Genomic DNA, 26,893 nt, shown 5'->3' on the forward strand with positions numbered 1-26,893 from the left:
GGGATCCCCTGTGGTCATTTCCCTTAGTAACAAGTATACCGCTTTGGATACTGTTGGGGGGGGATGACTTACCAGGGGTAAGCCATGGGGTACATGTCTCTGGCACGGAGTCTGTCATTGTTGCTCAGAAGGGAAGGGGGGAGAGGAGTAGAGCATTAGTCATTGGAGACTCCATAAGTCAGGGGGATAGATAGGAGATTCTGTGGGAACGAGAGAGACTCGCGGTTGGTGTGTTGCCTCCCAGGTGCCAGGGTGCGTGATGTCTCGGATCGTGTTTTCGGGATCCTTAAGGGGGAGGGGGAGCAGCCCCAAGTCGTGGTCCACATAGCTACCAACGACATAGGTAGGAAAAGGTATAGGGATGTAAGGCAGGAATTCAGGGAGTTAAGGTGGAAACTTTGATCTAGGACAAACAGAGTTATTATCTCTGGGTTGTTACCCGTGCCACGTGATAGCGAGACGAGGAATAGGGAGAGAGAGGAGTTGAACACGTGGCTACAGGGATGGTGCAGGAGGGAGGGTTTCAGATTTCTGGATAATTGGGGCTCATTCTGGGGTCGGTGGGACCTCTACAAACGGGATGGTCTACACCTGGACCAGAGGGGTACCAATATCCTGTGGGGGGGGGGGGGGGGGGGGGGGGGGGGGGGAGAAATTTGCTAATGCTCTTCGGGAGGGTTTAAACTAGTTCAGCAGGGGCTTGGGAACCTGAATTGTAGCTCCAGTATACAGGAGGTTGAGAGTAGTGAGGTCATGAGTAAGGTTTCAAAGTTGCAGGAGTGTACCGGCAGACAGGAAGGTGGTTTAAAGTGTGTCTTCAATGCCAGGAGCATCCGGAATAAGGTGGGTGAACTTGCGGCATGGGTTGGTACCTGGGACTTCGATGTTGTGGCCATTTCGGAGACATGGATAGAGCAGGGGCAGGAATGGTTGTTGCAGGTGTGGGGTTTACATATTTCAGGAAGCTCAGGGAAGGTGCTAAAAGAGGGGGAGGGGTGGCATTGTTAGTCAAGGACAGTATTACGGTGGCAGAAAGGACATTTGATGAGGACGCGTCTACTGAGGTAGCATGGGCTGAGGTTAGAAACAGGAAAGGAGAGGTCACCCTGTTAGGGGTTTTCTATAGGCCTCCGAAAAGTTCCAGAGATGTAGAGGAAAGGATTGCAAAGATGATTCTGGATAGGAGCGAAAGCAACAGGGTAGTTGTTATGGGGGACTCTAACTTTCCAAATATTGACTGGAAACGCTATAGTTCGAGTACTTTAGATAGGTCCGTTTTTATCCAATGTGTGCAGGAGGGTTTGCTGACATAGTATGTAGATAGGCCAACGAGAGGCAAGGCCATATTGGATTTGGTACTGGGTAATGAACAAGGACAGGTGTTAGATTTGGAGGTAGGTGAGCACTTTGGTGATAGTGACCACAATTCCATTGTGTTTACTTTAGTAATGGAAAGGGATAGGTATATACCGCAGGGCAAGAGTTATATCTGGGGGAAAGGCAATTATGATGCAATGAGGCAAGACTTAGGATGCATCGGATGGAGAGGAAAACTGCAGGGGATGGGTACAATGGAAATGTGGAGCTTGTTCATGGAACAGCTACTGCGTGTCCTTGATAAGTATGTACCGGTCTGGCAGGGAGGAAGTGGTCGAGCAAGGGAACCGTGGTTTACTAAAGCAGTCGAAACACTTGTCAAGAGGAAGAAGGAGGCTTATGTAAAGATGACACATGAAGGTTCAGTTAGGGCGCTCGAGAGTTACAAGTTAGCTAGGAAGGACCTAAAGAGAGAGCTAAGAAGAGCCAGGAGGGGATATGAGTAGTCTTTGGCAGGTAGGATCAAGGATAACCCTAAAGCTTTCTATAGATATGTCAGGAATAAACGAATGACTAGGGTAAGAGTAGGGCCAGTCAAGGACAGTAGTGGGAAGTTGTGCTTGGAGTCCGAGGAGATAGGAGAGGTGCTAAATGAATATTTTTCGTCAGTATTCACACAGGAAAAAGACAATGTTGTCGAGGAGAATACTGAGATTCAGGCTACTAGACTAGAAGGGCTTGAGGTTCAGAAGGAAGAGGTGTTAGCAATTCTGGAAAGTGTGAAAATAGATAAGTTCCCTGGGCCGGATGGGATTTATCCTAGGATTCTCTGGGGAGGAAATTGCTGAGCCTTTGGCTTTGATCTTTGAGTCATCTTTGTCTACAGGAATAGTGCCAGAAGACTGGAGGAGAGCAAATGTTGTCCCCTTGTTCAAGAAGGGGAGTAGAGACAACTCCGGTAACTATAGACCAGTGAGCCTTACTTCTGTTGTGGGCGAAATCTTGGAAAGGTTTATAAGAGATAGGATGGAGAATCATCTGGAAATGAATAATTTGATTGGAGATAGTCAACACGGTTTTGTGAAGGGTAGGTCGTGCCTCACAAACCTTATTGAGTTCTTTGAGAAGGTGACCAAACAGGTGGATGAGGGTAAAGCAGTTGATGTGGTGTATATGGATTTCAGTAAAGCGTTTTATAAGGTTCCCCACGGTAGGCTACTGCAGAAAATACGGAGGCATGGGAATCAGGGTCATTTAGCAGTTTGGATCAGAAATTGGCTAGCTGGAAGAAGACAAAGGGTGGTGGCTGATGGGAAATATTCAGCCTGGAGTCCAGTTACTAGTGGTGTACCACAAGGATCTGTTTTGGGGCCACTGCTGTCTGTCATTTTTATAAATGACCTGGAGGAGGGCGTAGAAGGATGGATGAGTAAATTTGCAGATGACACTTAAGTCGGTGGAGTTGTGGACAGTGCAGAAGGATGTTACAAGTTACAGAGGGACATAGATAAGCTGCAGAGCTGGGCTGAGAGGTGGCAAATGGAGTTTAATGCAGAAAAGTGTGAGGTGATTCATTTTGGAAGGAATAACAGGAAGACAGAGTACTGGGCTAATGGTAAGATTCTTGGCAGTGTGGATGAGCAGAGATCTCGGTGTCCATGTACATAGATCCCTGAAAGTTGCCACCCAGGTTGAGAGGGTTGTTAAGAAGGCGTACGGTGTGTTAGCTTTTATTGGTAGAGGGATTGAGTTTCGGAGTCACGAGGTCATGTTGCAGCTGTACAAAACTCTGGTGCGGCCGCATTTGGAGTATTGCGTGCAATTCTGGTCGCCGCATTATAGGAAGAATGTGGAAGCATTGGAAAGGGTGCAGAGGAGATTTACCAGAATGTTGCCTGGTGAGGAAAGGCTTATGAGGAAAGGCTGAGGGACTTGAGGCTGTTTTTGTTAGAGAGAAGAAGGTTAAGAGGTGACTTAATTGAGGCATACAAGATGATCCGAGGATTGGATAGGGTGGACAGTGAGAGCCTTTTTCCTCGGATGGTGATGTCCAGCACGAGGGGACATAGCTTTAAATTGAGGGGAGATAGATATAAGACAGATGTCAGAGGGAGGTTCTTTACTCAGAGAGTAGTAAGGGCGTGCAATGCCCTGCCTGCAACAGTAGTGGACTTACCAACACTAAGGGCATTCAAATGGTCATTGGATAGACATATGGACGATAAGGGAATAGTGTAGATGAGCTTTAGAGTGGTTTCACAGGTCGGCGCAACATCGAGGGCCGAAGGGCCTGTACTGCGCTGTAATGTTCTATGTTCCATGACCCTGACCACCCAGAGTCTCCGCTGGCCCGGGGGACCGCCGGGGTGCTGTTCCGCCTAGTCCTCATTCTTGTGGATCAGCACTGATCAGCACCCGGCTGCAGCCTCCCTGGGGAGACCGGTGAATCGAGGGAGGCAGGTCGATCCAAGGTAGGTAGACCTAAAGTAGGTTTATAATCTACTGTGAAAAACCTAGGGGCTATTATTATTATTTAGCGAGCACCGTTTGGTCCTGCCCCATTTGGGCAGAGTTCCGATTCCGACGCCTCGTGGGTTGTTTCACGTGAGCCGCGGAGGCTGGCAGGAAGCCCACAGGAGGCTTGAGCGCAATGCGGCCAGAGAATCACACCTGTGGTTTCATCAGAGTTCTGTATAACTGAAGTATAATCTTCCTACTTTTACATTCAATTTCCCTCACAATAAATGATAACATTCTATTTGCTTTCCTAATTACTTGCTGTACCTGTATAGTAGATTTTTGGGATGTATGCATTCAGGCACCCAGATTTGGGCAGCACGGTAGCATTGTGGTTAGCACAATTGCTTCATAGCTCCAGGGTCCCAGGTCCGATTCCGGCTTGGGTCACGATCTGTGCAGAGTCTGCACGTCCTCCCTGTGTGTGCGTGGGTTTCCTCCGGGTGCTCTGGTTTCCTCCCACAGTCCAAAGATGTACAGGTTAGGTGGATTGGCCATGAGAAATTGCCCTTAGTGTCCAAAATTGCCCTTAGTGTTGGGTGGGGTTGCTGGGTTATGGGGATAGGGTGGAGGTGTTAACCTTGGGTAGGGTGCTCTTTCCAAGAGCTGGTGCAGACTCGATGGGCCGAATGGCCTCCTTCTGCACTGTAAATTCTATGATCCCTCTGAATCTCAGGGCTCAGCCATCTCTCACAATTTAGACAAGAAGCTTCTTTTTTTATTCTTCCTGCCAAAATAGACAATTTCACATTTGCCCACATTATACTCCATTTGCCAGATTTTTGTCCACTCACTTAAGCGATCTATGTCCCTTTGGAGCCTCCTTATATCCTCTTTACAATTTACTTTTCTCCCTATCTTTATGTCGGCAGCAAATTTAACAACTTTCCTTCTGTCCCCTCATCCAAGTTACTTATATTAATTGTAAAAAGGTCCCAGCACTGACCCCTGTGGCACACCACTCATCACATACCGCCAACTAGAAATAGACCCATTTATGTCAACTCTGTTTCCTATTAGCTAACCAATCTTCAATCCGTCCAATATGTTACCCCATATACCATGAGCTTTAATTGTATGCAACTGTGAACTACAAAATTATTTAACAGAATATTTTAAAAACACCCGCCGACTTGTCGAAGCGAACCGACTTAGAACAATTCTAATTGTTTTGTGCAGCCAAAACTCTCACTGCCACTGAACCCAAAGCCCACCATGCCAGTAAGCATGTTTGGCAAATTGTAGTTCGTATTTAGGCAGAATTCTATGTGATCTCCAACACAGAAGTAGAGCATCCAGCCAACAAGCCCATGTCGAGCTTCCTCCCACCCTGACCCCATATCTCTCTAATTTCTTCTTCATTATGTATGCACCAAGTCTCTCCTTAAATGTATCAACACACACTCACATACACACTCGGGGATCCATGTCCGGTAAAGGCCTATCCGGATCCCCAGGTAGCGGAATTTGTTTCGGGCTATTTTAAGTGGGAGACCTTCCAGCTCTGCCTCTCTCCCTCTCGGGTTGACCAGGAAAACCTCACTTTTGTCCAGGTTGAGTTTATAGCCCGAGAAGGCCTCAAACTCTTCCGGAAGCTTCATGATTTTGTTCATGCCGTTTTGAGCATCTGAGATGTAGAGGAACAGATCATCCGCATAGTGAGACTCTGTGCTCTACGCTCCCTCTTCGGATTCGCTTCCAGTCTCTCGCTTCTCACAGGGCGATCACCAGGAGTGCAATTGCCAGGTCGAACAGGAGCAGTGACAGAGGGCATTCCTGCGTGGCACCCCTGCGCAACTTGAAGCATTCAGAGCTGGTGGTGTTCGTCCAGTCGCTCGCCTTGAGGGCATTGTACAGGCATTTCACCCATGAGGTGAACTCCGTCCCTAGCCCAAACTGCTCCACTACCTCAATAAGGTACTTCCACTCGACTCTGTCGAAGGCCTTTCCTCAATCCAGGGTTCAATCATCTCTGGTGTTCTCTCCCCAGGTGGGATCAGTATCACATTCAGCAGCTGTCTACCCATAATAAAGCCTGTCTGGTCCTCCACGATCCAGCAAAATGGGTCTGGATGATCCGCATTCCGTCGGGTCCTTATCTTTTTTGGGTATCAGCGATATGGTGGCCTGTGTTCGTGCTGGAGGCAGGGTGCCCCTCACTGGAGAGCCTGCAAACATCTCCCACAGGTGCGGGGTGAGAACCGGTGCAAATGGTTTGTAGCAGTCTGCCGGGAACCCTTCGGGTCCCGGACCCTTTCCCACCTGCATGGAGTTGATGCTCTCTGATGCGACCATCAATTCACTCGAGACATGAGTAGAAATAAACTGTGGCTTTAATCAACTAGAACAGTGCCTGCCTGCGACTGATCTAACACTGAGAACCGCCTACAGGTCGACTGCTCTTTATACCTCCCTTCAAGGGGAGGAGCCATGGGCGGAGCCCATACAGATCCCAACATGTTCCCTTATGGATAATGCCATACAATGGCCCATAGATGGAGCCCACAAGGGCAACAGCATAGCACAGATACAAATACAAGGGCAACAGCCTAGTACAGATACAATGGTGGATTATTGGCATAATACATTCACCACACTCTCCATGACCTCTCCCAATTCTATTGGTGCTTCCAGCTCAGCCGGTCTGTCGTCCCTCATGACGGGCATGTCCAGTCCATCTAGAAACCGTTTCAACCCTGAGTCTCCGTCAGGAGGCTCTGAGGTGTTCAGTCCCCGGTAGAAGGCCTCGAATGCTTCATTGACCTGGCAGAGGAGAGAGGGGTGAGAGTGGCAGAGGGGAGAGGGGGGAGAGTGGCAGAGGGGAGAGGGGGGAGAGTGGCAGAGGAGAGAGGGGGGAGAGTGGCAGAGGAGAGAGGGGGGAGAGTGGCAGGGGAGACTGTGGGGAGAGTGGCAGAGGAGAGAGGGGGAGAGTGGCAGAGGAGAGAGGGGGAGAGTGGCAGAGGAGAGAGGGGGAGAATGGCAGAGGAGAGAGGGGGAGAGTGGCAGAGGAGTGAGGGGGAAAGTGGCAGAGGAGAGAGGGGGAGAGTGGCAGAGGAGAGAGGGGGAGAGTGGCAGAGGAGAGAGGGGGTTGAGTGGCAGAGGAGAGAGGGGGAGAGTGGCAGAAGAGAGAAGGGGAGAGTGGCAGAGGAGAGAGGGGGAGAGTGGCAGAGGAGAGAGTGGAGAGAGTGGCAGAGGAGAGGGGGGGAGTGGCAGAGGAGAGAGGAGGAGAGTGGCAGAGGAGAGGGGGAGAGTGGCAGAGAAGAGAGGGGAGAGAGTCGCAGAAGAGAGGGGGGGAGAGTGACAGATGAGAAGGGGGGAGTGGCAGAGTAAAGAGGGAGGAAGAGTGGCAGAGGAGAGAGGGGGAGGGTGGCAGGGGAGAGTGGCAGGGGAGAATGTGGGGAGAGTGGCAGAGGAGAGAGGGGGAGAGTGGCAGAGCAGAGACGGGGAGAGTGGCAGAGAAGAGAGGGGAGAGAGTCGCAGAGGAGAGGGGGGAGAGTGGCAGATGAGAAGGGAGGAGTGGCAGATGAGAAGGGAGGAGTGGCAGAGTAAAGAGGGAGGAAGAGTGGCAGAGGAGAGAGGGAAGAGAGTGGCAGAGGGGTGAGGGGGAGAGTGGCAGAGGGGAGAGGGGGGAGAGTGGCAGAGGAGAGAGGGGGAGAGTGGCAGGGGAGACTGTGGGGAGAGTGGCAGAGGAGAGAGGGGAGAATGGCAGAGGAGAGGGGGGAGAGTGGCAGAGGAGAGAGGGGGAGAATGGCAGAGGAGAGGGGGGAGAGTGGCAGAGGAGAGAGGGGGTTGAGTGGCAGAGGAGAGAGGGGGAGAGTGGCAGAAGAGAGAAGGGGAGAGTGGCAGAGGAGAGAGGGGGAGAGTGGCAGAGGAGAGAGTGGAGAGAGTGGGCAGAGGAGAGAGGGGAGAGTGGCAGAGGAGAGGGGGAGAGTGGCAGAGGAGAGAGGGGAGAGAGTGGCAGAGGAGAGAGGCAGAGTAAGGAGGAGGGACACAGAGTGAGGGGGAGGGACTGAGAGAGGGAAGGAGCCAAAGAGAGGGAGGGAAAGCAGAAAAAGACAGAGGGGGAAGAGAGTGAGGCAGAGCATGATGGAGGGAGGCAGTGAGAGAGTAGGAGAGAGGGGAGATAAAGAGAGACGGGGGAGGCAGAGAGAGGGGGGAGGCAGAGAGCGGTGGGGAGGCAAAGAGGGAGAGGGTGGCAGGGGGGGGGGGGGCAGAGGGAAGGGGGAGGTAGAGACGGGGGGGCAGAGAGAGAGGGGGGCGGTAAAGAAGGGCGAGGCAGAGAGACAGGTCTCTGCAGAGTCTGCACGTTTTCCCCATGTCTGAGTGGGTTTCCTCCGGGTGCTCCGGTTTTCTCCCACAAGTCCCGAAAGACGTGCTGTTAGGTGAATTGGACATTCTGAATTCTCCCTCAGTGTACCCGAACAGGCGCTGGAATGTGGCGACTAGGGGATTTTCCACAGGAACTTCATTACAGTGTTAATGTAAACCTACTTGTGACACTAATAAAGATTATTATTATGAAAGAGAGGGGAGGCAGAAAATGAGGCTAACAAGTGAGTGAAGTGCAGAGGAAAAGAAAGTGGGAGGGAGAGATAGAAGTGCAGGGAAGGCTGAGAGAGCAAAAGGGCAGGGAAAGTGAGAAACAGAAATGAACAAGAGAGGTATGGGATCACTGAATGGTTACAGCGCAGGAGGGAGCAATTCAACCTGTTGTGTTCATGTGGGACATCTGTAAGATCAAATCATATACATCCACCCCCCCCACCTTATCCCTGTAGCCCTGCAAATCTTTCCTCTTCAGATAGCGATCCAATTCTCTGCTTCAAAACCATGGTTTAATCTGCCTCTACCACACTCTCAGCCGGGGCATTCCAGATCCTAACCTCCGGGTGCATGAAAAAAAGTTTTTTCCCTCATGTCGCTGTTATTTATTTTGACAATTACCTTATATTGGGGTCCGCTGGTTCTCAATCATTCCACCAATGGGACCAGTTTCTTCCTGCATTTATTTTTTCAGATACCTTGTCATTTTAGAGAGTAGAATGCTTTGAGATAAAAAAGCTATGACAGCTCCCCTGGTACCAGAATCAACACTCAGATGAAGGCAGCTTGCTTTTCTATGCATGGTGCCTATATGTGCTGATGAGGGTATGTTGCCTGAACCATGTTTACTGTTACAGTTAAGAAAGCAAGGACCATTCAGAGAACTAAATAATGACCGACAACAGCAGCACATGTAAAGAAATGTCAGCAAATGTTGATTATTTCTCATTTAGCCTCGTAATATTTCCACATTGTCTCTTTAAAAATAGAAAATAGACACGTTCCTTTTGCTTGCAGAAAGCCGGTCCCTTTGTACTTGGACAGCTGTGTCTAGGCATTGTGCCTTTTTTGAGTCAAACAAAAGCATGGGGACAATAGTTCCCTGACGTGACCAATCAGAGTTAACTTGCCAACCAATCAGCATCCTTATCTCACACAGTATAGATTGTTGCTTCCTTTGAAATTTGGTTTTAATGCATCTGTCCTGATGAGTGCAGGATGAAAAGCTTCAACAGCGTGCCTCTTTTTTCAGCAGAACTCAAAAATCAAAATACTTGCACTTAGACAGAAACCTAATGTCAAGGAAATTCTGCCTCATGGTTGAATGTTTTTAACACTCTTATCAAATATTGTGTGGTTATCAAAAACTAGGCAAGTACTCACTGGCTCTCAGGATATTTTCCTTGCTGCTGCATCGCGACTGGACCTGTGAAGAGAATGGACATTGTTTTTAAAGTCTATATTATGTACCGGCAGGCTCAAACGTACAGACATGCAGTGAGTTGTACAGAATAGATCATGATGAACAAAGCTGGATCACCACGATGAAATGACTTTTGCGCGAGGATGCTACAATGAGGAAGCTTATGATTCTTCGTCCTAGAATATTAAAATGCAAATGCGTGAAATCTGGAAAACCCATCAAAATGGAGGCAAAAGTTATTAGACAGAACATCATAGCCCAAAGAAAAGTTGCATCAAATCTGCTAAGCATAAATAGCCATGAAAGCTGCATGAAGGAAGAAAAGTTTGTCAGAAATGAACGTGGCATGTTGTAGTAAACTAATCCATGTAGAAGGGCTTGTGTGTTCTGGAGCTAGCAATATTCTTTAGAAATAAACACTTACGTACACACACGCACACACACAGACACAAAACAACAAGGATTACACCATATATGAATTAGGAGGCTCTAAATGTGAAAATGATAATTGAAAGATTCTAAGACAAATGTTAAAGGCACAGACTAGTGGACAGTGTTAAGGTGGGGGAACAGACAATCAAGAATCTTCACATAGATAGAATAGCAAGGAGCTCGAACTCATAGCGCAAAGCAAAGTTTGCGAATGGTAGAAGTTCCTTTGATCAGTAATAGTTACTCGCGAGTTGTATCCTCTATGCCTTCTGAGTTCATCTTTAAGCCCTTCCAACCTATGGTGGAGCTAATGCGTAAACAAAAACAAAAGATTTATAATGAACAGAGAAGCTCAGAAATCTAATAAATTTCTTTTAAGAAATGAAATACGTAAACAAAAGAACTAATGAGAGGTTTATTATAGGTTTGGCCTTTTACAGTTTTCAAACACACTTGCTACTAACACACGAGAAAACATGCAAATTGTGGAACCACCAGCATTAACCCACACACAAGACTGGGAAAACAGGCAGGAACTGCTTTGCTGATTCAAGCAAAAAAGGGCCAGAAAACACAGAAAGGAAATTAAAGGAACATGAAACAAGTATCAGTTTTACTGCATGCTACGTTCCCCACTATGATCCGGCATTATTATATTTTTGCACAATGATAATTTCTTGTTAAATAATAATTAAATAAACATGAACATGCCTAGTCCCATAGATCAGTGTCCCTCTCACTTTCTTTAGATGAGTGGCTTTTTACTTTTACACAGCCCCTAACCTCTGACCCGTCAGCGTAAAGTGATTGACAGGTCCGCACAGTAATTTCTGCGCCGGTTGGAATGAATCAAAGCTGAAGTCTCCTTTCGAAAATGACAATAAGAAGCATGTTTGGAATTGAGCTAGTTGCCAGAACTATACATTTTTGAAAGGCTAAAATCATACTATGGAAGATTCTTTCAGTTACATGAAAACAAGAATAAAGAATAGAAAAAGAATGCTGACATTGAATGAAAAATGAATGCGATTGAATTGCTTTGTAATCTGTGGTTGCTATCGAACTCGGGTGGGATGAATAGACATCCGTACAACTGGCTTACAAGACAAAGAAAGCATAAGCTTAATAATGCACTGATAGTGAAGACTGATGTACTGAATTTGCAACTTTTTTTTAACCCTTCTGTTTATCTGTCAGTACCACCCTTGACAGCAATATTTAGTGCACCCACCCTTGTGCTTGATAATGAAAATCAAAAGAGAAATTTAGGCAAGGGAAGATTAATGGCATTAAGAAAAACAACAACAGAAGTACAATATAAAGGCAGTGAGACATGAAAAAGTGAAAATGGAGAAAAATGTACAGTTCATCTCAAATGCTAGAGCAACATCTGTCTCAATTTATGTTGAATGTATATTTATATCCCTAACTTCGCCAGTATATTCACACTCAATTAACAGTCATCTGTATCGCTGCTGTTAATATTGACTGAATAGTGCTTTTTAGATCGCATCACTGTCATATTAATTGAGGTGGCACAAGCATCAGGCTGGTGAGAGTGAAAAGTATTGTCCGCTCATTAAGCCACAACCTCAATCATTTCCAAGTTAAACTTTGAACAACTGTAACAACATCTGATCTTTTCTCATTTGGGGTGGAGAGTGGAGAGGGTAAATCGATGACTTCAGTTGCAAGCGATCCTAAATAAAGATCAGGCCCCTTTTGCATTCCTTTGTCTAGTATATCCGTACACATGTACATTCACCAAAGTATCACAGCAATAAAGTGAAAAAACTTGTTTCAATGTGCACCGTTAAATGATTTCTTCAACCACAACTGAATCAACGAAAATATCTTTTTGTATTTTTTCACTGCTCCTCTTTGCTGCGTGCTTTGTTTGACTAACTTTTTGTTAACGATATCAACAGTTGCCATTGATTCGTACATCAAGTGGGTTTAACATTAGTGGAGTGCCAGTGTTGCTCAGGTTTTTCCAAGGGTTAATTTATTCAGAGGCTGTGCGGGTGAAAGCCGAACTACCACGCAGTGGCTGGGCCTACGACTTACTTATATGCATGTGGCATATGCTAGCTCCTGTTAAATAAGCAAAAAAAATTACACCTGAAACCGAACAGGAGGAAACTGAATTCAGTCAGAATAAGATGGTACCGTAGCTGACTAACTCAGTATTCATTTACCTCAGAAAGAGGTGTAACTAACCTAACTAATGTCAAATCAGTTCAGAGATCCAATTATAGCAGTATAATTAATTCTGATTTGTCACAATTTGAATGGATTGTTAATTTACATGAATTATCAGGCAGCAAAAGTGCTTTAACCTATGTGGGCTGCAAAGATTTTAAATAATTATTATATTCACTCTCTAAATGATAGACAGTATAATAACGTCTATAATAACTTCAGTATAATGTGACGATTTTGATTAAAGGCAGTTTTTTTTACAGTTATGTTGGTTCAGACAAAAAAATACCAATTTAAGTTTCAAATAACAAAACGAAACATATTCCTTCTCACCTTCCCAAAAATATGATGGTAGTTTTAATGTAAAACACACATCAAGGAAACCACTAATTTGAACCTACAGCACAGAGTCATACCATTTGGCCCAATTACCCTGAGCCAGCATTCATACTCCGCACAAACCTCCCCCCACCCTATTTCAGTTAAAGCCATCTGCATATCCCTTTATTCCATAGAACCATAGAAACCTTACCGTGCAGTTGGAGGACATTTGACCCATCGAGTCAGCTCCGACACTCTGAAAGTGCACGCTACCTAGGCCCACTCCCACACCTAATCCCATAAACCCTTAACCCCACCTAACCTGCTCATTTTTGGACACTAAGGGGCAATTTATCATGGCCAATCCACCTAACCTGCACATCTTTGGACTGTGGGAGGAAACCAGAGAACCCGGAGGAAACCCACACAGACATGGGGAGAACGTGAAAACTGCGCACAGACAGTCATTGAAGGTCAAAATTGAACCCAGGTCCCTGGCACTGTGAGGCAGCAGTGCTAAGCACTGTGCCATCATGCCGCCAACTCTCATGTACTTAACTAGTTGCTCCTTAAAAAGACATCCATGATATTCATCTCAAGTACTGCTCATGGAAACAAATTCCACAATCTGACCACTCACTGCATGCAAGGGTTTCGCCTGAAGCCCTTTGTGTCAGAGCCCACACTATGCTGGTTTAGGGGCTGGTTTAGCACAGTGCCCTAAACAGCTGGCTTGTAATGCAGAATAATGCCAACAGCACTGATTCAATTCCTGTACTGGCCTCCCCGAACAGGCGCCGGAATGTGGCGACTAGGGGCTTTTCACAGTAACTTCATTGAAGCCTACTTGTGACAATAAGCGATTATTATTATGCACGAGCAATTCAGTTAATGACATTCTCCTGCCTTATCCCCACAGCTCTGCAGATCATTCCTTTCATGGTAATGATTCAATTCCCTTTTAAATAGCCATGATTGACCCTGCTCCACCAACATTCTCAGGCAGTGCGTGCCAGATCCTAACCACTCGCTGCACTAAAGGCTCTTTTCCTCATGCTGCCATTGCTACTTTTGCTAATCACTTTAAATTGGTGTCCTCTGCTTTGAGATTCCTCCACCAATGGAAACAGTTTCTCTCTATCGATCCTGCAGACTGTCTTGTGGAGTTGGCTCACATGGCTTAAAATCAACAACATTTCCCCATTCTGCTTTTAGTTAAAGCCACCCAGAGGGCTATGAGTAATTATTTGAAGTGGTTGTGCCCTGCGTTTTCCAATGGGAAGATTTGCGAGAAATTCCATTGGGTGTTGCGTTGGTGCCTTTACCACAAAAATGTAACTTTCCAGAAATTAATTTGACGATGGATCATCCAGCCACATTAATCCACTTAATCACAAAAACATTGCCAAGGTTTACTGAGCTCAAGAACAGTCAATACGTTCAGCATTTCACCAGAAAAGTTAAACGTGACTTGTTCTGTTTGTTAATGTTGTGGTGAAAAACTAATTGTTACAGATAGTCCACAGAATGAAGAAAATTGACAGGAAGCAGATGGGAAATGCTCTTTTTACTTGGCGGACTTGACTTTGAATTCACTCAGACTAATGGCATCCAAGTCTCCTTTCTGTCAGTTGTACGCTTCAATGGAAAATGGAAGACCCGATCAGTGCTTGGGGTGGGAATGCTCCAACAAAGTACCACAGTTTTGAGGTAGCCAGCATCGGTGTGCCAGTTTTTCATGTTTCTCTTTGTACTTGCTTTATTCTTGTTTTTGTTCACATGTATTATTCATCCCAAATATACCTTTTATTGGTTTGATTTCGCTCTTGATTCCTTCTATTGTCTCATCACATTATCACTTCTGCCTTTTTAACTATTTCCTGATTCCACATAAACACTTTACAGGCGTGTATATACATACATACTATATGAGATTAGCTGATTTCAATGGTTTCAGTCTTGCCACTCAGATCAGGAGAAACCCATTCTACTTTCTCCTTGGGAACATGTGGAAGCTAGTGGAACTGCTCGTGTGGGTGGACATTTACCTTCACTGGAGATAGATCTGCCTTGGCTGCAAAGTGGGAATATGACTGAAGCCCACTCTGAGCTGAAACTGTGCGGGAATACCCTGATTGATTGAAGATATCTGGTTCTGAGACTTACTATTGCCAAGACCTGGTCCAAATTTCACTCAGCATGGCTGTGTGCAAAGCACAATTCTCAGCAGATATTCTGTTGGAGTTAAAGTAATGATTACAAATGCTGGACAATAGGACATGCACTAAGATGTGCTGTGACTGATAATTTGATACCAGATTTTCAAGCTTTGTTGAAAGAGAAAGATTGAAGAGTGTTGCATTAAGTGGTGGTACTGTAGATGTGTGTTACTTAAATACACATGTGAAATGCCATTACCTTATTTTGTGAGTGTATGTAAGGCGTTTCATAGTAAAATTACTACATGTGGCTAAAACAGTGCTCCTGTAGTCACACCTGTGCTGATTCAGCGATTTCCGTTGGGCAACATTTGTGTAAAGACAGCAGGTTAGAACACACGAGGGGCCATTCCACGTCATGCTGCTTTCACGTCATGTGTTCTGTCCTCTGGAAGTTAAAAATTGCTTCGGGGGTTCTAGGTTTCTAATAGGAACCCAATTTGTATGAACTATTCAAGGGTCAGCCTGGGTCTCCCAATATGATGGACCCCACCGAGCTAGTGAAAGGCCAGATGCCATGGGGACAGAGTGATGAGTGGCACATCGCGATTTTCAGCATGTTACATTCCCATTCTCACTCAATGGGAGGGTTGGAAATCGGTGTTCTTGCTTGTCATAACTTTGAGGTACGATATCCATGGCCATTCCTTGCAGGGTAAGCAATCTGCTCCAAGACATCAACTGGTGCTGCTGTGAAACTGGCCATAATGTAAGTGTTTTAATCCTTTTCCTATATTTCCATCCTCCACACAAAATATTTGGCCTCTGCTCTCCCTTCACACCACAGTGTGTTGGGCAGTGGCATTGTAGCACACGGAGATGGTGAACGATGGACTGTCCGACCACAATATGAAATAGCACATTTACAGGGTAGATCTTCTGATTGCATGATTCATGCATGAATACTTCAAGATTGAAAACAGCAGGAAAACAATGTTGTATGCATATTGGAAGCATTCATATGTGAACTTTGCCAATTGGAAGATGTGCCCTACTTTTATCGCCTCTTAGAATTAGAAGTGCCACATGGCATGAAGGGCCAATCATCATTAACAAGCAGCAGAATGAAAACTGTCAGAGTTCAAGATGTCTAGCTATTTAAAGCAATTCGGGCCCAACTGAAGTCTAAATCAGAATAATTTCAAGGCATTTAGACAGTTTTGACATCTGGGGAGGCATTCTCCTCAATCGGCGCGATGTCCGCCGACCGCCGCCAAGAATGGCACGAATCAGTCCGGCATCGCGCCGCCCCAAATGTGCGGAATTCTCCACATCTTGAGGGGCCGAGCCCTTACCTTGAGGGGCTAGGCCCGCGCCGGACTGATTTTCGCCCCGCCAGCTGGTGGGAAAGGCCTTTGGTGCCCCGCCAGCCGGCGCGGAAATGACTTTGCCGTGCGGCGTAAGCGCGGGAGCGCCAGCGGCCGCTCACGGCATCCCCGCGCATGCGCAGCGGGGGGGGGTCTCTTCCGCCTCCGCCATAGTGGAGACCATGGCGAAGGCGGAAGGAAAAGAGTGCCCCCACGGCACAGGCCCGCCCGCGGATCGGTGGGCCCCGATCGGGGGCCAGACCACCGTGGGGGCACCCCCCGGGGCCAGATCGCCCCACGCCCCCCCCCCCCCCCAGGACCCCGGAGCCCGCCCGCGTCGCCGTGTCCCGCCGTCCCAAATGTGGTTCAATCCACACCGGTTGGCGTGGGTTGACAGCGGCGGGACTTCGTCCCATCGCGGACCAGAGAATCGCCGGGGGATTCCCGCCGACCGTCGCGGCGCGGTTCCCGCCCCCGCCGAATCACCTGTGGCGGAGAATTCGCGACACGGCGGGGGCGGGATTCACGCCGGCCCCCGGCGATTCTCCGACCCGATGGGGGGTCGGAGAATCGCGTCCCAGATTTCACATGAACATCAGTAAAAAGGGATTCCATTCATGAGCAAAAAATTAAGTACCAACAACTTAATCTTCAACATCTTCCCGTCTGCAATTGTTAGCAGTTTTGATAGTCTGAACTGTGTAGGATTGAATTTTTTTTGTTCATCTCATCTGAATGGAGTTTTGTAATAATTCAGAGCAGAGTTAAGAAGAAGCACATCCAACAAGATTCACATTTAGCTTCAATTGCACATAGTCTTAATGATCTGGCAAGCATAAGTTCCTAATTCAGAAACTGTTCCCAAAGGGTATTGAGGCACACACATGCTGCTTTACAACAATTTTAGTCAAGGAAGACTGAATGTTACGCACACAGAATAATAATAGATGGGCAGAAGCAAGATGGGTAAAGCGAGTTTTAAAGCTTTGTTTTTGTTGACAAAAGTAGGAATTGGGAAGGCTATCGTCAGTCTATCAACGTAGATTGGATTACTGCAAGGAAAGCCAATTATAGTCATAGTGGATGAGGGAAGCAAGAAAATACTAGGGCTGCATAGCTGTCCAACTGAAAAGGACATGATCATGTTGAAGAAGGCAGCTCAGAAAGCAGCAGTTGAAACATGATATTTTGGTAAACATTCTAGTTCTATTTGTGAAATTTCCATGGCAGTAATACAAGATGTTAAAAAGTCAAAACAATGCAGACTCTCGAGCATTAAAGATCGTGAGGCAGTTGGCAATTAATCTGAATTGCTCAACTGACATGCTCAACTGGATATTACTGATGATACATTTAAATCAAAAAGCTACCAATTACATTTCAAAGCTCTGCAGCTTATGATGAATGCACACCATTCTAGATTGCAAACTATGTTCTTTTTAAATGGACTCAAGAAGTAAACTAATTATCAGGTAGCACCCTTTATGGTGAAAGCCAACGTTTAACCGTCAGAGAATAAAGTAAGCCATAGTTGGGAGTCACCATGAAGCAAGACTTGGAAGTCAAATGTGAGGAATGTCAAAAATCTGCTTTGAAACTCCTGTCTACAAATCTCCGACAAGGCATGAGGGAGATTGTCAAGGAAGTCAGCTTCAGTCATGCAGCCTCTCTGAACCTCTGAAAATGAGGTTGGAATTTGAAGCAACAAAGCTGTCTGCTATTCAGTGGATATGTGAAGCAGTGTTCTTGGCTTTTGAAAATTTCCACAAGTTCTTCTGCTACTCACTTCTTTTGCTGAAAAAACCATTTTGTGAATTGCAAATATAAGCAACGCAGAAGGTATTTTTTTCATATGATGCAGTTCAAACCAATTCCATTAACAAATTGTTAGGAAAATACTGTCCATGCTGCCCATAAGCGTACAATGTAATTATTACATTTCCATTATAAAGATGCGATTCATTTTAATAAAGTAATTTGATTGGCTGCAACATGCATTCACTGTGACAAATACTATAATCGATCTCCTAAGCTTCTTAATTTCCCCCAAATTATAAATTCATTGCAACCCGTGACATTAGAAATGCTTGTTGCAAAACTAGACAAGACCTAAGTGCCATCTACTGGGGAGAAAGATTTGGGACCAGATTACTACTCGCAACAACAAACTAAAATGTTACTTTTATTTACACCCAAAAGCAAGGTAACTTCTAGTTAGCATTATTAAAGTCTGCCCCTCTGGTGCTGGAGCAGAGTTTCATTTCATTTCCCCACAACCACTACCAGGCAGAAATTAGGCATTACAAAATACCTGTTGTTAGTTTAGGTGTTGGGTTTATTAATATGGCTTTGTGCCCTGGTTTCCTCCCACAGTCGAGAGATGTCCAGGTTAGGTGGATTGACCATGATCAACGTGCGAGGTTACAGGGATAGGGCAGGGGAGTGGGCCTGGGTGAAGTGCTTTATCGGAGGGTCGGTGCAGAGTCGATGGGTCGAATGGCCTCCTTCTGCACTGTAGGAGTTCTATGGATGGATTCTATGGATAAGGAGGTAACCTGGGACAGCTGAAATAATCCAATTCATCACTTTCGATCAACAGTTGATTTTCAAAGAGTAAATGGCACAGTGATTTGCTCGCTTTTACTCACCATCCTATTATCTGAATCTTCTGGCGACTTGCCAATCTCCTCTCAGCTATTGTAGAAGACATCTAGATCATAATTCATGTGCTTTAGAATGTAGCTTTTAGCTTTAGGAATTAAAGATTTAATTGTAGAAAATGGTGGTATCGAACGGAGAAACAGTTCTGATGTGAATGCCGTCCAAACAGACCTGGTTTGTTACACTTCAAAAATAACTTGTGTTTATCTTGCAAGATCAGTGATAGAGGTGCAAAACTCAAAGAGTGATCCTATTGCTGGGCTTGTGGGGAGCCAGAGGTCTACACTTACTTCAATAGATTATTTAAATGGCATATATAGTTCCCAGATTAAAAGGTAAAAGGAGGATGCGAATTGGAGAGTTCCTTAACAGGGTCCACATTTCTGGAGAGAGGGTAATTACATCTATTAACAATATAAAGTATTCATATGGGTCACAGGATAAAAGAGTTATGCTGAAGATAAAAACAATTGTTTGTATTTCTGGTTAAATCATTTCAAAGCATGCCACATTGCCATTGAGATAGTAATTCAGGGTGAAGCCTTGGGTAGAAGACTATTTTGTTTAATCTATCCATGTTTTGGATATTCAGTTTGGATTTCATAGGGGAATGACAACTGAAGATTTTCACTAGCTTGCAGCTGGTGGAAGAAATCCACAGTGGTCCTCAAAGTCTTGCAGCAGAAAGCAGTCAGCTTGGGAAGCTGTGGGAAGGTAGTTGGATCTGCCAGAAACCCAAACAAGAAGCTGAGGCATCCACAGTTGTGAGGTTGGTCAAGAAAAAGGTGAAGATTTGTGCAGCCAAAAAATTTATGGAAAGCCCCCATAGACTCTTACTTTGGACAAATCGTTTAAATACAAAGGTGAATTACAGTAAATTCTGGAATGCTGTGGCATTCCCTTTGGGTTGATCCGAGAAAAAGTTAAATGAACCTTCAGGATTTCGCAAAATAAGGTAACTCTTGGTGTAGGGTGGGGAGAGAGAGTAAAAAGTTAAGTTAAGTTCATTATGTATCGTTGTAAACTGTAGCAATAAGCTAATAGTGCTTACTTAATTTAATTTTTTGTGATATACAATAAAAATGGTTTTGTTTATAACATCTTGTGATGCTATTCTGTTGGTTTGTCGGTTAATTGCTGGGTATTTGGATTTCGTCTTTAAATGTTAACGGTTCCGAATAGGATCTTTTCGGAGTTCATAGAACATAGAATTTCCAATGCAGAAGGAGGCTATTTGGCCCATCGAGTCTGCACCAGCCCTTGTAAAGAGTGTCCCACTTAAGCCCCACACCTCCACCCTCTCCCAGTAACCCCACCTAACCTTTTTGGACACTAAGGACAATTTAGCATGGCCAATCCACCTAACCTGCACGTCTTTGGATTGTGGGAGGAAACCGGAACACCCGGAGGAAACCCACGCAGACACGGGGAGAACGTGCAGACTCCGCACAGACAGTGACCCAAGCCGGGAATCAAATCTGGGGCCCTGGCGCTGTGAAGTAACCATGCTAACCACTGTGCTACAGCTCATGGTTGAAGGTCCTAAGGAAAATTGTTATAAACCTCACATTATCTCTGGCATTTAAAAACAAATGTTTTCCCTTGAGGTGGTGATGAGCTGCCTTTCTGAACCATTGCAGGACCATGTGATGTAGGCACACCCTCAGTGCTGTTAAGAAGAATTTTGACCCAGCGACTGGGAAGGAACGGCGATATAGTTCCAGGTCGGGATTGTGCGTGGCTTGGTGGGGGGGGGGGAACTTGCATCTGCTCCAAAGCACTACTGCCCTTGTCCTTCTAGATGGTTTAGAAGGTAATGTCAAAGCAGCCTTTGTGAGCTGCTTGTTATCATCGCAAAACAATGCCATTCTCACGTGTCATTAGCTGGGAGACTGGCATTGTCATCTCCCCCCAAGCTACGATGATAAGTTTTTGAAACAGAACATAAAAGGTGTTCAAGACGCAATTAGATTACGTTCTGGGGAAGAAAGGGACTGAGAGAAGTAATGAGGAGGAGATGGATGGAAAAAAACAAAAATACTGGTGGTCTCAACATAAATGAGAAATACTGAAAATATAAAGATCAGTCAACATCTGAAAACACAAGAAATATTTTGGGTGTAGCCCTCTTGTCAAAACAATCTCTGAGGAAGTGTCTGACAGAGAGTGTACAGCTCAAACAGTAATTTGTTTTCTTCTCTCCTCAGATGCTAACTATAGGTAGCATAGCACCAGGGTCCCAGGTTTGATTCCCGCCTGGGTCACTGTCTGTGCGGGGTCTGCATGTTCTCCTCGTGTCTGCGTGGGTTTCCTCCAGGTGCTCCGGTTACCACCCACAAGTCCCAAAAGACGTGCTTGTTAGGTGAATTGGACATTCTGAATTCTCCCTCTGTGTACCCGAACAGGCGCCGGAATGTGGCGACTAGGGGCTTTTCACAGTAACTTCATTGTAGTGTTAATGTAAGCCTACTTGTGACAATAAATATTATTATTATTATTTCCAGAATTTCCTACTTTAATTTCAGATTGTAAGTGTGGTCAATCAAAATGGCTAGCTTGTTAGATCTAATTGACTTTTCCTGTTCAAAAAAGTCTTGTGGCTGTCTTATTACATTTGTTCAAAGGCCCTAGATCCATTTCCAGAGCTTGGTCTTAAGACGAAGACTATTTACAGTGAGGTTTAAAAGATAAAATGACGGGTAATCAAGAAAGGACATTACAATCTTTATCATTCTTTCCCTATAGGCATGAATGAATAGAGAAGCTGGCAATTTGTCAGATTGCATCTTCAATTAGTAGCTGGCTTTCCTCCCTTGGTGTGAACTATAAGAGCAGATTTAAGCAAATATAACACCTTTTAGTATAATAATCAGCCTTACACATAAAATTATAGTACTAATGAAAGGAAGTGGAGAACATGATTTATGTAGGAGTTCCTTATTCTGTGCTTCAACAATTTTGAAGTTGGAAAGTTTAGCACTTATGGGTCTTGAATGATCGGGGATTCAGATGGTTCAGGTGATTTTCTAAATAACTTCAGAATCTGTTGGGACTCCAGGGAGCAGTATGTAATGACTACACGACCATCAAGCTCAATTTGTTCAGCCAAGTATTGACAATGGGTTAAGTAGGTGACCAACTGTTCATTTTCATAAACTGTTTGGTACCTTCTACGTTTCTTTGTACTCATGTGCGACTGACACTCTCACTTGCCAGTGGTTGGTTAGAAAACTCACATCTGGCTGTAGATGCTTGTGGTGAAGAGGATAAGAGCCAAATCATGTAGGGCTGTAAATGCTCAGTGACATTTGAAGGTGTAATTGTTCCACAACATAACAACATGAGAATGCTTCAAAAAGGAAAAGGCCATATTTTCTCAAGGGAATATTATACATTGTTTTAACCATGTCTTCTTTGATTTCCCAGAGAAACTCTAATAACATTTCTTCTATATTCAGTTATTTTCCAATTTTTTGCAAATTGTAGCGTGTTTTATCCGTTACTTTATTTGAAATGGCAGTAATTTAGACAGAAAATACTCAACTATATCAAGGTCTTCTGGGGCTGTGACTTACAGCTGTAATTTGACAAGAATTAAATACACCAGGAAAATGATAATCCGATGAAGTCCAAAAGCTACGACAGAAGTCACTTATGTGAAATTTTAATGCATCTCCGACATTGACCATGTACCTCTGAATCAGGGGGAAAACTCTCCGGTGGTTGGAGTTGTATCTGGCACAAAGGAAGATGGTTGTGGTGGTTAGGGATCCATCATCTCAGCTCCAGGACATCACTGCAGGTGTTCCTCAGGGGGTAGTGTCCTAGGTGCAACCATCTTCAGCTGCTTCATCAATGACCTCCCTTCCATCATAAGGTCAGAAGTGGGGATGTTTGCGGATGGCTGCACAATGTTCAGCACCATTCACAACACCTCAGATAATGAAGCAGTCCATGTCCAAATGCAGGAAGACCTGGGCAATATCCAGGCTTGGGCTGATGAGTGGCAAGTTACATTCACGCCACACACGTGCCAGGCAATGACCATCTCTTTCAAGAGAGGATCTAACCACCATCCCTTGACATTCAATGGCATTACCATTGCTGAATCCCCCACAATCAACATCCTGGGGGTTATTATTGATCAGAAACTGAACTGGACTAACCATATCAATACTGTGGCTACCAGGGCAGGTCAAAGGCTAGGAATCTTATGGCAAGTCACCTCCTGACCCCCAAAGTCTGTCCACCATCTACAAGGCACAAGTCAGGAGTGTAATGGAATACTTTCCACTTGCCTGGATGAGTGCAGTTCCAACAACACTCAAAAAGCTCAACACCTTCCAGGACAAAGCAGCCCGCTTGATTGCTCCCCCTTCCACAAACATTCAAGCCCTCCACCACCGACAAACAGTAGCAGCCTTGTGTACCATCTACAAGATGCACGGCAGTAAATCCCCAAGGATCCTTAGACAGCACCTTCCAAACCCACGACCATCTAGAAGGACAAGAGCAGCAGATACCTGGGAACCCCAGCACCTTGAGGTTCCCCTCCAAGTCACTCAACCACCCTGACTTGGAAATATATCCCCGTGCCTTCACTGTTGCTGGGGCAACATCCTGGAACTCCCTCCCTAAAAGCACAGTACGTATACCTCAAGGACTGCAGTGGTTCACCACAATCTTCTGAAGGGCAACTAGGGATGGACAATAAATGCTGGCCTAACCACATCCCGTAAATTAACTAAAAAAAAGTTTTAGTACAGGATTTTTCAAAGTGCGGGTCACGACCTGCAGGCGGGTTTAGGGAGGGTTTAGGGAGAGTTATGGAGCAATCAGTCTCGCCATCCTTGCGGTGGTACCGATTGAGAAGTGCCCAATGGCGTCTGCCGGAATTTTAATTGAGAATGACAGCCACTCACATGAGAGGAGAAGTTTCAGATTTTGAAAGAGAAGTGGTGGGTTGAAAATTCCTTGTGAGGTTGAGGCCCCAGAATCAGTTATTAACTTACAGCTGACTCGAATGAAAAGATTATGTTGTTGTACCTGACCTGTGACAGTACATTAAAAACACGGCAAAAGCCCATGAGGCTGTCAGCGTTCTGGAGTAGCATCTTTCAGGAGTATCCAGTGCTGAGTAAAACAAGTATTTTGTTGCTATTGTCCTTCACGACGTACTACATGAGCGAGGTTAGATTTTCCGTTCTCACAAACATGAAGACGGCACAAAGGAACTGGCTGAGGTTTGCAACTGATATGCACATTGCCCTCTTCTGCTGTGAATCTGACTGGAGTGAGATCATGAGGACCAAGCAGGACCCTTTCCCATTAAAGGTAAGTGAACGGATGTGGGCCGCGAAGGTCGGTTGGCGTGGGTCGGCAGGTGTGGGTCCCGAAGGTCAGCTGTTTGGCAAAAGTGGGTCCCGGGAAAGAAAGAGGTTAGCCGACTGTTTAGTGTGATAGATGTGTGAAAGGACTCTGGACTACTTTCCCTCAGCAGTGAGATCTCTTTCTCCACATAATCTGTGAAAGTGGCATCTTGAATGGGAAGTGGTTAACCTGTCAGATTTCAAAGCAGTATTTTTAAAGAATTTTTTCATGTGGTCTGAGGCAATACTTCTGCCTTTTTTAGGCACTGCTTTAACAGCAGCAGGATCAGAAATAGGGTGGAAGGAATAAATCTAGTGGAGAGAAAACATATATTTTTGAGTAGCAGGAATTGCATTATTTTAGAGATCTAATGAAATTGTTTAGAAAGTATTTCTACAGACGCACAGTAAAATATGTAATTGAAAACATGCAACCTATTTCAACATATATATGTGAGTGCTAAAATTTATAACTTGGTTTTAAAATTGAGAAATCTAAATACAAAGGCTATGGAAGCTCAGTCATTGTGCATGTCCAAGATAGAAATCGATAGATTTCTGAATACAAATGACATCAAGGATATGAGAACAGTGGAAAAAATGGGAGTAAGATGCAGATAATCTGTTTGAATGGCAGAGCAGGTTCGATGGGCCGGATGGCTTACTCCTGCTCCTATTGTCTATGTTCCTAAGCTATCATCAAGACAAAAGAAATGGTCAATTTTGAACTGGATCACCAGGCATTGCACCAATTAAAAGGAGATATGGGGCCTTTTGAGAAAAGGGAAAAATACAAGTAGAAACTCTACTTTTGGTTGCATTTCATTGCTTCCCATAGGTTAACTAACAAAACAGCATAGCTTCAGGTATGAGAATGCTTGCAGTTATCAACAGTTTTGTGACATTAATGCAGTCATCATTATCCTATTGGCATATATTCATCTTGAAGCAAAACAGCTCTGAATTAATCTGAATAAAGGTACTCTCAGATTTCTTTAAAAATGTTATGAATTTCTGAATGTTAGAAGATCACACCAGGCAAGCAGAAAGGCTGCTTGTGAACTTTTGAAAGGTATAATATTTTAATTTTGCTCACGTATGATGCTGCTTTGTTCAACAATGGCAAACTGAAACTTTGCATCTGAATTGCATAATGCTCTTTGAACAATGAAAACTTAAATTTCCTTTGAATCTGAAATGTGCTGCCCTTTTCCCCTTCTTTTACTGCTTTTGTTATTAATACCTTTCTTCCTGCAGAAGCGTATAGGAGTCTTTCAATTACAGAAGGAATGAGTTGAAACAGATTGGGTGCATGAAGCAAGTAAGCACATGCATTTGATATGGTACAAAATAGCCATTGAATATGAATAAGCCAAATTGGGTGCATGGTGCTATACTTCAATTGACAGAGGATTTTGGGTGCTTAGCATTGTCAAAAGGAAATATAATTTAATGTTCAAGAGATTTTCACACATTCCCTCAACTTACCCATAATTATATGCTTTGCTATTATGGAGAAGCACAAACAGTTCAGCACAGTGAGCGTATCTATCTGCAGGCCGCTGGGTCTTCACATCCTCGAAAAGGATTTTGTCCCACATGGTACATGAACCAGGCTCTGTACTTCAGGCACCTTTCAGCATGTGTGAACTGAGCTTGTGAAGCAGGTTTACCGAGCTTGGAAAATCAGTAGCAGGTGTTGATGATTTGTGGGACAGTTATGAATGACGCACATTTATAAAGCTCTACCTGCTGCTTCTATATCTCAAGTATGATTTTTCTCTTCTGCACCGTCTGTGCCACAATGATGTTTCCACCTTGGCCAAGTCAAAGCTCTTTTTGCATAAGGCTTTGGTAAGAATGGCAATCATTTCGACCTGTGAACTACCAATCTTATTACCTCTGGTCAAATGGTTCTGTAATAGAGCCTTTATCCTGTATTAGGGAGCATGGACACTAACAGACAACTCCAAAAAGTTAACAGTGCAAGGCTCATCCAATATCTGAAATGGCTGAATGTTTTGGTCCAGTCCACGTCACAGAGCACAAAGCTATACTCTTTCTGTTGCAGTACATAATTGCGCATGGTACATCTGATTCGGATTTTAATATGCCACAGCAGAAATCAATCCAAATGCCCAATCATGGAAAATCCTACCAAATTCTCATACCAATAAGTACAGGCTTGATTCAGTCTGAAGGCTGCAAAAGCAACCGACCCACAGTCCTCAACTGCTCCTCATATGACAAGCCCTTCATTCCCGGGATCATTCTTGTGAATCTCCTCTGGACCCTCTCCAAGGCCAGCACATCAGAGCCTCATACAGCCTCGGCAGTCCATCCCTGCTCTTGTATTCTAGCCCTCTCGAAATGAATGCGAACATTGCATTTGCCATTCTAACTGGCAACTGAACCTGCCCATAAACCTTAAGTTAGAGTCCTGAACCAAGACTACTCAGTCAATTTGTGCTTCAGATTTCCAAAGCCTTTCCCCATTTAGAAAATAGTCTGTGCCTCTATTCTTCCTACCAAAGTGCAAACCTCACACTTTCCCACATTGAATTCCACCTGCCACTTCTTTGTCCACTTTCCTAGCCTGTCCAAGTCCTTCAGCAGCCACCCTGCTTCCTCAATACTACCTTTCCCTCTACATATCTTTGTATCATCTGCAAACCGAGCAACAATGTCCTCAGTTCCTTCTTCCAGATTATTAACATATATCACAAATAGTTGTGGTTCCAACACTGACCCCTGTGGAACACAACTAGTCACCGTCTGCCATCCTGAAAAAGATCCCTTTAT

General features: G+C 44.9%; 1 protein-coding gene across 16 annotated transcripts in view; it reads right to left on the bottom strand.

Moving 5' to 3' along the window:
* Window positions 1-26,893, bottom strand: part of LOC140396543 (gephyrin) — a 799,798-nt gene that overhangs the window by 222,467 nt on the left and 550,438 nt on the right. For 8 of the 16 annotated variants that reach the window (XM_072485332.1, XM_072485277.1, XM_072485374.1 and 5 more), the window contains 2 exons: window positions 10,257-10,319; window positions 9,541-9,583 (listed from right to left, as the gene is read on the bottom strand). In XM_072485332.1, the coding sequence (XP_072341433.1) occupies window positions 9,541-9,583; window positions 10,257-10,319 (106 nt within the window). The remainder of the gene's footprint in view (window positions 1-9,540; window positions 9,584-10,256; window positions 10,320-26,893) is intronic. The other 8 variants (XM_072485323.1, XM_072485339.1, XM_072485383.1 and 5 more) reach the window with 1 other exon arrangement.

Source organism: Scyliorhinus torazame, chromosome 2 (genome assembly GCF_047496885.1).
Source record: "Scyliorhinus torazame isolate Kashiwa2021f chromosome 2, sScyTor2.1, whole genome shotgun sequence".
Classification (NCBI taxonomy): domain Eukaryota; kingdom Metazoa; phylum Chordata; class Chondrichthyes; order Carcharhiniformes; family Scyliorhinidae; genus Scyliorhinus; species Scyliorhinus torazame.